A 12,460-nucleotide genomic window follows, 5' to 3' on the forward strand; every position below is an offset into this window, starting at 1 on the left:
CTAAAGCTCCTATCCCTACCATCACCTCCCAAAAATGTAGCACCTGGTTTTTTCATTATGTCTTGCGTTTAGTTTACCTGTTCACTTTTCATCGGAGTTTAAACGCAAATAACAATGACAAAGACATAAAGTGAGCAGGCATGAGTGGGAAGAGCACCCTACCTTTCTCAAGACCTTCAGGTGCATTAAACACACCTCTACTTGAGAGTTAGATCCTCCCACTCCCGCTCACCTGCATATAAGCACACCTGTAGCATCAGCAGCAAACAGAGCCTACTACATTCTTCTGGATCGTAGACTGACTCTACCTGAACAAAGTCCTGGTAAGGAGAATATATATCTTGTTGGTTTTATTCTTTTATTCTTTATTTTTAGGAATCAGACTTAAATGAAACAGGTAAATATTAATTAGTGGTTTTGCTTGCTTGTTTAATACATTTAATTAGTAATAAGGTTGTTATCATGGAATAATTATAATAATGCACTGACATGAATCCAAATAAAACTTCTAAACTTCTTGCTCAGTTTCATTCAAATGGTCAGCACACATATTAGTCAGTTGATAGCGTGATGATGATCCCACATTATAAAATGCCCATTTCCTGCTGTACAGCGTGTCCCGTTGTGTTGCTGGAATTCACTCTGAATATTTTCTAGATCATTTTCCCAAGCTCTATCTCTCATCTGAACAAGGACTGTCTGTCTCCTGCTGGGTCCTTTGTAGTGTTGTGGGAACGGTGTTGTGAGGATCAAGTGACAGAGAGACAGAGAGGTTCCCTTGACCGCTAATCTGCTACTGAAACTTTGCGAGCGTACACACACACACACACACACACACACACACACACACACACACACACACACACACACACACACACACACAAAGCCACCCTGTCCTTCACTACGTTTGACATCCAAAAAACAGTTAACCTTTTGTAAAGTCAAGGAAATACCATGAACACCTGTTGCGTTGGTACTAATATTACTGACAGTAACATCATTGATCATTAAAAACCGATTACAAAGACGTGCCATTTGAAGGCGCATAGACACCTGTATGCTTCTCTGTTTGCTTCTGTTCTTTTAGAAATCCTCTATCAGTCTCTTCTTGAATATAAAACACATCTTATTATCAGACGTAAAAGAATATGTGAGAGTCCCACAGTCTCAGTGAGAGGCTCTTCTTCAGCCCATAGCCGAGCTGTGGTCATTTGCATTTAGATTTTATGCTGACTTGAGTTGAATTATGTCTGCACAGAGCTGAGACTGACAGACTGAAGAGTCTCCGGCCACGAAGTCAGTCATCTCTTGATGCAGATGCTTAGGATGAACAGCCACGAGGCAGCCGTGCATACGCTCATTGAAAGACTCCTTTCATCATTTTCAGTGGGCGATCAGTGGTCTTGAATATAAGACCCTACTTGTATTTCCATCAAAGTCTGCTGAAATGCTAGAATAAAGCACATTTGCTCAAGGATCACAAAAGAGCTTTTCTACAACCGGATCTCATGCAACACTACATTTAAATGACTGCCAAAGGTCAAACAGACTGGCTTTTGAAGTTATGATGTGTGTAATTTAAACATTCATCTGCTCTCTTCGAAGATATGAACCTGTAAGAGACTAAACCTCTGTGATTGTGCTCTGGTTCTGTTTCTCAAGTTTATGCATTTCCTCCGTCTTGTCTTCGTAGTTAAAAATAAACGTATAAGTACCCCAAGGGTAAGTCATGCTACATAGCCAAACTTAGCTAATATGTAATAACAGAAATTAACCATTTAATGTAAGATGAGAGCAGGTTTCAGCATTAAAGACAACTAAAAGTAATGGCTAGCAATGGAAATACACAACCAAAATAAATGTACATATGCTTTAAATACAAACAACTGGCTGAGATTAGTAGCTAACATTATAGCTAACTGTCAGCTAATAGCACAGAACTACTAAAATCAAGTTTAAGCTGCTCACTTGTTAACTTATAGGATGGATAAATAAATAAATAAAACACATTTAAAAGTTGTCATTAAAGTTATTCTAGTCAGTCTTGAGGAAAAAAATATCTATTTACCAACTGGTTGGCGAGTGTTTGCTGGAAGTCGCTGGCTGTCGGTATGAAATCAGCTGCAAAGAGGAGGCTACCTTTTTAATGTTTAATGCAGATTGCCACAGTTGCCTGTAGTTTGCTTGGAAGGTGCCAGTTGTCTGCAAATAGTCACAAAATACTTGCCGAGCAGTAGTAGAAGTTTTAAAAGTTTGAGGCAAACCTTAAACGAAGAATGTTCATCTGTAAAGTAAAATTTGTACTTCGTTGCCCCAACCAACACGTTTCAAAAGGTGCAGCTTTTACTCTGAAGGCGCTCAGAGAGTAGTTAGTGAATCTTTGCACTCAAGAGCACATGCTCCACGGAAACTACCAACCAACAAAATCAAGCTTTTTGCCAAATGGTCGGGTATCTGGCAAGATCTGTCGCTGGCTGACGGGGCAAGGCCTAGCATCAACCTCCAGCGACCATTTGCCATCAGGTTGGGGAATACACATTTTGCCCTTGCGACCAATGGTGTCCAGGGCTGTGTAATTGGCGTCTTGTTCAACTGACCTGACATTTGTCACATTTACAAAAAATGCTAGACAAGTTAACGCCATGCGGTTAGTGGTCACATGACTGCAAAACCTTGATATTGTAAGGTAAAAGCTGTCCAGATCCAGTTTAAATTGAGTTGATAAAGGGGCCGTGAGGCATATCAGAAAGGTTGGGAACCACTGGCTTGAAACACAACATTGTTTAACCCCCGAACCTTTTTGCTTTGTTCTTTACGCCTTCACAGCCGCCAATCATGGCCTCCAGTATTTCAATGAAAAGCTACTCTATTGGCCGTCAGCCCTCCTTTTCCAGCCGTTCGCTGATGGACACCGGCCGTGCTCGCTCTCGGGCTTCTGTGTCTTTCGCTGTAGCGAGCCCGCTCACCCGTTCAGCTTCCATCAGCCAGGATCTCAACGGGCCAGCAAGCCTTCAAATTAACGGACTGCATGGCAACAGCACCAATGAGAAGGAAGCTATGCAGAGTCTCAACAACCGTCTGGCCAACTACCTGGACAAGGTCTGACAATAACACAGCACTCCACTGTTACGTTATCAGCCCAGGAAATAACACAAGCAGTAAGCTGAAAGACTTTGATCATTAACCTGTGTCCTCCCTTCTCTGTGGCTCTTTGTATCCTCCAGGTGCGTTCACTGGAGCGCTCCAACGCTGATCTGGAAATGAAAATTAAGCAGCTGATGCTCGAACGCATTCCCAAAGGTCATGACCTCGATTCCATGATGGCCCAAGCTCATGCTGTTGAGCAAGAGGTAGGCATCGAGTGGCAGGCAGGCAGGGGAAAATGTCAGGTCAGCATAAGATCTGAGTTTAGAAGGGGCAAACAAGGCTCAAGGTTATAATGACTGATCACTTTACATAGACAAAACATTCATGCAAATATCAGATCTATTTTAGCAGGAAGTGCACTAGGAGAGTCATCACAGGCAGAATCAGCTCATACTTCTAGTTAACAAGTAGTAAAAGAAGCCAGGCCAGAGTTAATGATTGTTTTGTGCTTTTTAAAACAGAATTAGTCACAGTTCAATGAAGCTCGAACAAATCCAACTCTTAATGTATCATTTAGAAACCTTGTTGCTATTAGTGTAACACACAAAGGTAACATGAACATACACTAAAGTTAAATTATATTATATAAGCTTTAGTCCAGGATTTAATGCTATTATTGACCTATGTTAATATTTATCAGGTGAGGAAGAAGACCTTGGAAAATGCTCGTCTCATGCTAGAGATCGATAATGCTAAACTGGCTGCCGATGACTTCAGAATCAAGTGAGTGATTAATGATTGCACCATGGTGATATAAAGCTGTTTTCGCAGAATGATACAAAGAGATGTTTCTGTTAATAATGTCATTGACGCCTCTGTCATGTTTTGGTCAAACATTTGCTCAATCAACAAAAAAATGTTTGCACATTAACACAGCGTTCTTTGGAAAAAGTTATTTAAGTACTGATTATTAAATTAAAAGATTACTGTAGGAACACTAAAAAGCATAAAAAGGATAGTATGTCAGCTAACATACAGTTTTCATTACATACAGCCAAATATTTATCAGTATATATCAGTAAATGTATATTTAATACAAAGTTTTTCTTATTATTAGAAAATGTTTGTGTTCTTTGAGTTTTTATTGCTGTATTAATTAATTTCAGGCTACTTTTGTAAGACTTCCTGACTGCATAGGCATTTCTTACTACTTTGACTAATAAATATTATGCAAAGGGAAGTCAGAAGCAGAAGTACAGCAACACAAATGCAAATGTTTAACTTTAATTATGAAAAAACAAAACATGACAAAACAATACTTTTTCCTGCAAACATGTTATTTCATATCCAGTATAGGCAGTTTCTACCGCAGTAAAAACAAGGGGGGAAAAAGCAGTTTATCTGTGGAGGTAATGAATAAAAGTTTACTGTAATATACGATGCTGCTCATCTTTCCAAACTACTAGATGGGAGACTGAAATGGTGATGTGTCAGTCTGTGGAGCGAGACTGTATTGCCCTGAAAAAGGCCAAGACCGATCACGAGCAGATCATCGCCTCTTTGAGGGGAGATTTGGACAGCCTGAAAGAGGAACTTTACTTCCTCAAGAAAAACCATGAAGAGGTTAGTGTGTTTGCCACCATCCCCATGTTCTCGTTTTCTCTTCTCACTACTTGACATTTGTGTAGTCTCATTTTCATTTTGGCCCTCTCCCTTCCCCAGCCTGCGCTCACAAACACTTGCTTGAAACACGCTTGACCCACTTTGGTGGACTCAGTGGGCTTTTTTAGTGCCAACATAGACAGAAAACGATGTGTGGTTGAGGAGAGCGCAGCGATAGGTGGTCCTCTGGTTACTGTGGACAAAAGCAGCAGGTAGATCTGGTTGCTCACACCTGCTCTCTCTGTCCAGTCAGCTGATCCGAGGTGTTCTCCAAGGCAAAGATAAACTTACCCCCTCACACCAAAGGAGGAACTGATCTCCCTTTTACTGAAACAAGACTGTGTAGATCCTATTTGGTGCCACTTAGAGGCCACTAGAATAATGTGATGCAAAGAAAGAAGCAATATGTCCGAGACTGGAGGTTTTTAAAACCTCATTTTCACAATGAAACAATGAACTGCTGCAAATATTCAGCATGAATTTAACCAAATAAGAGTAGATTATTAGAACAGATCACATATTCTTAATTTTTATGTATTTTACCCATGTGGTGCTTGCTTTGTGAATGTGAATCTCTGGAATCTATGCCTTTTTGTTGAATATATGGCAACTCATTTAGATAAGCAGTGTCTCTTTGGGGAGCATTGGGACATTAGATAGACCCTAAGCAAGAATTCAGTGACTAAGCATGAAATATATAAACTATAATTCAAGTTTGTTGCCCAATAAAGTTTAGAAAAATGTGTATAAACATATATCAAGAGCTTTAGTAATACACTACTTTAGAATAAAACAGACTAGTGACAGAGAACAATGTAACAAAGAAGAGAGAGTGAAAGAAATCCACCAAGCATGCTTGAGCAGGATTATTTGTGTGCAAGTTGAAAGGCCAGGGGTAAGCTGAGCTCTTTCCCATTCAGTATTTATGAGAAACATCTAAATAATTAAAGTGCCATCACATCCTCTCTGTCACTCTGCGGTGTAGGGTTCAGCGATCTCTTCCACGCCTTCTTCATATGCTGACTGTGGAAACCAGTGTTGGTTACATTTAATTAGAAGTGACATTTAATACACAGTGCAACTAAAATAATTTGGTTTAAAAATGACAATGTGAGCAATGTAATAAAAACAATCTCCTGTGTGCCTACAGGAACTCGAGCAGATGAAGTCTCGTATTGCCAGAGATGAGGTGAACGTGGAGGTGGACTCTGCCACCGGGCCCGAGCTGGGCACCATTCTGTCCGAGCTGCGTTCCCAATATGAGGGCATTGTGAAGAGGAACAAGGAACAGGCGGAGCAGTGGTATCGCAAGAAGGTGTGGGGAGTAATATCTAGTGTGAATCACTGTAATAATGTTGAATGGTCCTCGCAAAGTTACACAAAAGGTCACAGAAAACACTTCTTTGCCAGCTGGAGACGATGCAGAATGAGGTGAAGGAGAGCAACGAGGCTCTGAGGGGAGCTCAGGGAGAGCTGACCGAGAGGCAGCGCTTCCTGCAGACCCTGGAGGTGGAGCTGGAGAGTCTGCACAAACAGGTGAGCTGGGATGCAACAGCAAGATGAAACAGCGCACGGACATACTGTAAATTCCTTTAGCTTCCACTCATCACCAACTGGTCATGTTAGATGGTTTTTCCTTCCGACTGTCTTGTGCTTGCTCATAGGGGTTGTCTAATTGTTGGAATTTTCCCAGTTAGTGTATTTACCTTTAAATACAAAGCACCTTACTGTCATTTGACTGTATGTAAAATCGAATTGAAAAAGTCACTGTGTAGACAGAGAATGTCTACACAGTGACTACAGCAAGAAAAGTCGCCCATCCCTAGGAAAGGTTGTGGTGTAGGTGAGGGTGTGGTCTTACTTCACTGCTGTTTTTCCTTTCTGCAGGCAGAAGAGTGACGTGTCTGTGTTTCGGTTAAAAAAAACCATTTTGAGTTGTGCAAACATAGCCTAATACCCGCAAGAGCAGTGCAAACACACCTCAGGCGTGATTCTAAATTTATGGTTACGAGTATTAACTTTTCAAAAAGCCGCACTGAAATATGGTGTTGTATTAAAGAAAGAGATTTGTCCAACAGCAACAGAAAATCCTTACAGATGTCCAGATAAGTTTCGTGTACATTCTTTGTACATTTCCAGACCACTGCATCTTATATTCTGGGAAAAAATCATTTTGTTTTTCTTTCGTTTAATCCTGTGTTGACAGTAAACATGTTTTACCGTGCAGGGACATATCACATTCAGTTGCAAAATAGTATGGGGTGAGGTTCAGTGGCGAGGTGGGTTAATTGTGTCTGAGCAGCAAATGTTTGCTTTAGGTGCCAAGGACTTGTCCGTTCACAGGAGTTTGTTGATATGGGCTTGGGAAGCAATTTCAGAATCAGGCGACCTACTATGTCATCATATTACTGATCGCTGGTTACAACACAACACAGCAGAGTCACTGTTATGAGGAGAATCATAGGGTTATCATGTCCGGTGGACATGCCGGTGTTTTTTAACTTGATACTGATATCACGACTATGAGGAATATTCACGGCAATTCCGGATATAGATTGCTTTGTTTTGTTCCCTTTTGCTCCTCAGATAGCAGCTCTGGAGGGAAACCTCGGTGAGACGGGTCAAAAGTATTCTGCTGAGATGGAGCGGCTGCAGATCACCCTGAACCAGCTGGAGGAGGACCTCTCTCAGCTCAGGCTGGACATGCAGCGCACCAAGACCGACTACGAGCAGCTTCTTCGCATCAAGCAAAACCTGGAGATGGAGATCGCCACCTACAGACGCCTGCTGGAGGGAGAGGACTCGTAAGTATAGCAATACTAATAAAGATGTAGCGCATGTCTCAAAGGGAAATTATAATTAAGTATGCTTTACCCAGCCCTTTAAAATAAATCTGTATGTTAGCTTTGGCCAGCAGGTAACACAGAAACTTTAGTGAAGAAGTTAGAGAAGGACAATAACACACCTGATATACTCAGAGATTATGGTGCATCCTTGTAGTTTGATGTTCAGTCAGAATGGGGATAATTTGGCTACACTGTTGCCTTGATCACAATACCTGTATGATCATCTTACATCAAGCGTTTCTTAGCCTGCCGCCTGGCATTGTTGGGTGTAGCCGTTCTCAGATGTCAGCTTTGGTGAGAACACTGTTACTGTGGCAATGTTCTCAACAGACAGGAAAACTGACGAGAGTGTAAACTGTACTGCGTTGTTTATAAAACCTAATCACAAAAAAATATAATGATAAGCAAGTTGTAAGAAACTGAAGCTTGCTGTCAGTGTCCGGGCGTGTTTCATGCTAAGAGTCCTTTTAGGGCAGTGTTTTTCTGATTGGCTGCCCCTAACAAACCGAAGGTTTGAACAACAAATGGGTGGGGCTTTTGCACTCACAGCCAGATCTGTGTGCCTGAGGTGACTATATTAAGGATATCTGCTCTCACTGACATCAAAAAGAGCTAAAAACTGAAATAAAGCTGCATGAAACCAGCTATTATAAAATATATATAAGTTCCCTTTAAATGATTGCTTTGATTGTGTTAGTCTTGCTTTAATTGAAAGGTAATTCTAACAGGTTTTCTTTCTGCCCTTCAGAGTCAAAGAAGTCCCTCCTCCACCAAAAAGTGAGTGAGTTATTGAAAACTTTATGGAAGGAAAGAATGACCAAAAGTGAAGTTATGAGAAAGATAAGTCAAGCAAAAAAGGAAAACTGTATTCAAAGTCAAATGTGGATCTGAGCCAGCATTGTAGTAGACAGACAGACAGACAGACAGACAGAAGGGTATATCTATCTTTTACCACACCCAGGAGGCCCACAAATAATTATAGTTATGTAAATATCCAAACAATGCACAAACCACTTACAGCTCAGCTCCTATAGCAACTAATGTGGGTCTGAAAACATTTCCCCCGTGTTGTGTGTCCTAATCTCTCTGACTTGCACTGCTGGATTAAGAAACTGGAGTGTGATGTGATGTGAGATGAATAGGTAACACAACTTTTACAAACTCTGTGCTTTAGTAGCAGTCACATATCATCCTATATGTGAAACTACTGAGATTTTACATTTTTTTAATGTATTTATATGCGTAAAAAACTAGTTTAGTCAGCCTCACATTCTCTTCTCATGTCTTTTAAACACAGAGGAGCCCGAAGTCCGCACCAGAAAGATCGTGAAGGTGGTGACTCAGACCGTGGTCAACGGCAAGGTGGTGGACGAGTCCAGCGAAGTGGAGCAGATTGAGGAGTCGAAGAAATAGAACAAGCAAAGAGCCAGCTGAAATTTTAAAATAAACAAAATAAGTAGAAGTTAGAACTTTTTTCAAAAAAAAGGAGAAAAGGAAAAACAAGAAAAATTAAGAGTCCGCCCTATTACTCATGAATTGTGAAAATGAAGCTGAGAGCATTGTTGGAGGTACAGTAATGACTGACTATGAATGTCCTGTGTTTCCTATCATCTCACATGAAACGTGATTCAGACGTCACTACAAACAAGCTATGCTTTGCATGAGTTCATTGACTTTTAGATAGAAATGTGTGAAAACTGACTGATCACTGCTAAACTCTGTTTTACTAATAAAGGGTTTTGTAGTCAAATGATGTTTAATTCCTAGTGCGATAACATTCATTTTACTAAATGAACCTCTGTTCCTTTTACAACAATTTCATGTCTGCTGTTTACTGTTTGCATTCTGAATACAAAGACAGAATAAATCCACAATGTGTCCACCTTCTCTATTCTTACATCACCTTTGATAATGGCCTAGATTTTGGGATTTTTTGAGTCTGAATTGAGCAACTTAGAGTCAGCCTAAAGGCTTCATGAGGCTATTCTTCAGCACAGAAGTGCTTTGCCATGTTAAACGTCTGTGAAGGTTCTCATTCAACCAGGTCATCTTAGTCTAAGAAGATTGGAAAGAAAAGCGCCTGGACTTCTTTAAGTTGTTTGAAGACATTTCACCTCTCATCCGATAGCTTTTCTTTCCCAGCTCCTTAGGCCATGTTTAAAAGATTTTATTTAATTAAACAAGTTTACTGAAGTTAAGCATAAAGTGCAGCCAGGTTTAAAGGGACAATATATAAACAGTCATGAAAAGTACAACCTAGGGCGATCGTTTTCATTTCATTTCATTTCATTTCATTTTTATTTATTTCACACTTGGTACTACAAATCAAACAAAACAACCACATCTTCTGTCAACAAAACCCAATAACCATGTGTGAAAAGGAGCAGGAAGAAGAAAATATTCTTATTAAACCCTGCCCCCTATCTACCATCGAACTTATATCACCGGTGGGCACCAAAAATCAGGAACAAACTAATATTGACATTTCTCTCCGGTCGAATCCCAAACCAACATCACATTCATTCGCACTCTTCATACTGAGTTATCGTTTTAAACATATAACACTTTTTAAAACATTGTAAATTTATACAATTCTTTAAATTATAATGAAGTGAATTCCACAGTCTTATACCCCTAACCGTTGTGCTCATTAATCTTTGTGTAGTCCTGGCTAACTGATGTTTAAAATAAAATTTCCTTCTATTCTCTTCTCCCCTTGAACACATCAAAAATACTCTTTGTAACTTAAAAGGCAAAATATTATTTTTAGCCTTAAACATAATTAATAATGTCCGTAATTTCACTAAATCTCCTAATTTTAATAATTTTGATTCTATAAATAATTTATTTGTATGTTCTCTATATTTAACATTATGAATTATTCGTATAACTTTCTTCTGTAATAGGTTTAAAGGTTTTATGGTATTCTCATATGTATTCCCCCAAACTTCAACACAATAGTTGATATATGAAAAAAACAAAGAAAAATATAAAATACGCATTGTTTTATAATTTAATAAATCTCTTATACTACCCAAAATATAAATACTTTTGACCATTTTCTTTCTAATATGTTCAATATGAGATTTCCATGTCAAATTCTCATCCACTATTACACCCAAAAAACGAAATTCAGTAACTCTTTCAATCAATTCTTCCTCTATAAACATAATGACTTTATCCTCCTTTACACGATTGCCAAATATCATATATTTCGTTTTTGTCAGATTCAAAGATAATTTATTTACATCAAACCATTTTTTTATTCTTAACATCTCAGAAGTCATAATTTCAACCAAGTCTTTCAAATTCTCTCCAGAGCAATAAAAATTTGTGTCATCTGCAAATAAAATCGAATTTAACCTTTTAGATACGTCACAAATATCATTAATATATAAATTAAAGAGTTTAGGTCCCAAAATAGAACCTTGAGGAACACCACATACAATCTTCAGTCTTTCAGAAGTATTGCCAAAATAATAAACATATTGCAACCTATTCTCTAAATAACTCATTAACCAATTCAATGCTACTCCTCTCACTCCATAGTTATACAATTTAGAAATCAAAATAGAATGTTGTATCGTATCAAAAGCTTTTTTTAAATCAACAAATACTCCCACTGTGTATTTATTATTATGTGTTGCAGATGAAATATCTTCAATAAAAGTCAACAACGCTAATGCCGTTGACCTATTTTTACGAAATCCAAATTGGTTTTCATGTATTAGTTGATATTTTTCAATAAAACTATCAAGTCTTTGTGCAAAGAGTTTTTCTAGCAATTTTGAAAACTGTGATAAAAGAGACACTGGCCTATAATTATTAAAACTATGCTTATCTCCTGATTTATATAATGGTATTACTTTTGCCACTTTCATTCTGTCAGGGAATACTCCTGACTGTAGCGAAAGATTAAAAATATAACAAAGAGGAGTACTTATACAATCTATTGTCTTTTTAATTATGACCATGTCTATACCATCACAATCAGTAGATTTTTTATCTTTACAATTTTTTACAATTGCTACTATTTCTTTTATGGTAGTATCGGCTAAGAATATGGAATTAACCATTCTATTATCACCTATCCAGGCTTCCTCATCTCCTGGATCATCATTTTTCCTGATTAGATTTGCTAAAGTAGGTCCAACATTTACAAAAAAAGAATTGAATTCGTTTGCTACTTCGGTCTTATCTTTAACAACTTGATTATTATTAATAAAATAATTAGGCCGAACTTTGGGTGTATTCTTATTACCCAATACCTCTTTAAAAATATTCCAAATACCCTTAATATTATTTTTGTTTTCCTGAAAAACTTTATTATAGTAATCTTTCTTAGCTTTCCTCAATATTAATACCAACTTATTTTTATATAGTTTATATTTCATTTCCGCATTTTTAGTTCTATATATTATATACTCCCTATATAAATTATTTTTCTTTTTACACGCATTTGCAAGACCCTTAGTTATCCAAGGTTTCCTATTTATATTCTTTTTCTTATGCTTAAATGATATCAATGGACAATGTTTATCATACAAGGCCAAATATATATATCGTGGCTCAAGAGTTGGGAGTTCGCCTTGTAATTGGAATGTTGCCGGTTCGAGCCCCGGCTTGGACAGTCTCGGTCGTTGTGTCCTTGGGCGAGACACTTCACCCGTTGCCTACTGGTGGTGGTCAGGGGGCCCGGTGGCGCCAGTGTCCGGCAGCCTCGCCTCTGTCAGTGCGTCCCAGGGTGGCTGTGGCTACAATGTAGCTTGCCATCACCAGTGTGTGAATGTCAAATCAAATCACTTTTATTGTCACATCACATGTGCAGGTACATTGGTACAGCACATGTGAGTGAAATTCTTGTG

The 12,460-nt window shown here is 38.6% G+C and overlaps 1 protein-coding gene across 1 annotated transcript; it reads left to right on the forward strand.

Moving 5' to 3' along the window:
* The first annotated feature begins 276 nt into the window (after nt 1-276).
* LOC146628884 (keratin, type I cytoskeletal 18) lies at nt 277-9,017 on the forward strand. Its single transcript, XM_085358160.1, has 10 exons — nt 277-323; nt 2,827-3,099; nt 3,225-3,350; nt 3,788-3,870; nt 4,554-4,710; nt 5,900-6,064; nt 6,160-6,285; nt 7,336-7,553; nt 8,344-8,372; nt 8,893-9,017. Exons 2-10 carry the CDS (start codon nt 2,836-2,838, stop codon nt 9,006-9,008), a joined length of 1,284 nt encoding a protein of 427 aa, XP_085214286.1. The 5' UTR covers nt 277-323; nt 2,827-2,835; the 3' UTR covers nt 9,009-9,017.
* Nucleotides 9,018-12,460: the final 3,443 nt, after the last annotated feature.

This window comes from Diplotaxodon limnothrissa, linkage group LG7 (assembly GCF_057381915.1).
Source record: "Diplotaxodon limnothrissa isolate DT_005_m linkage group LG7, D_limnothrissa_male_GT1.1, whole genome shotgun sequence".
Lineage (NCBI taxonomy): Eukaryota > Metazoa > Chordata > Actinopteri > Cichliformes > Cichlidae > Diplotaxodon > Diplotaxodon limnothrissa.

What these genes read in the sequence shown, in the direction of transcription:
- LOC146628884 (XM_085358160.1), top strand. Translation starts at nt 2,836, where the DNA reads ATGGCCTCCAGTATTTCAATGAAAAGCTACTCTATTGGCCGTCAGCCC. An exon ending in CTCATGCTGTTGAGCAAGAG is followed by an intron (nt 3,351 to 3,787) that starts GTAGGCATCGAG and finishes AATATTTATCAG; the next exon opens with GTGAGGAAGAAGACCTTGGA. An exon ending in GCCGATGACTTCAGAATCAA is followed by an intron (nt 3,871 to 4,553) that starts GTGAGTGATTAA and finishes CCAAACTACTAG; the next exon opens with ATGGGAGACTGAAATGGTGA.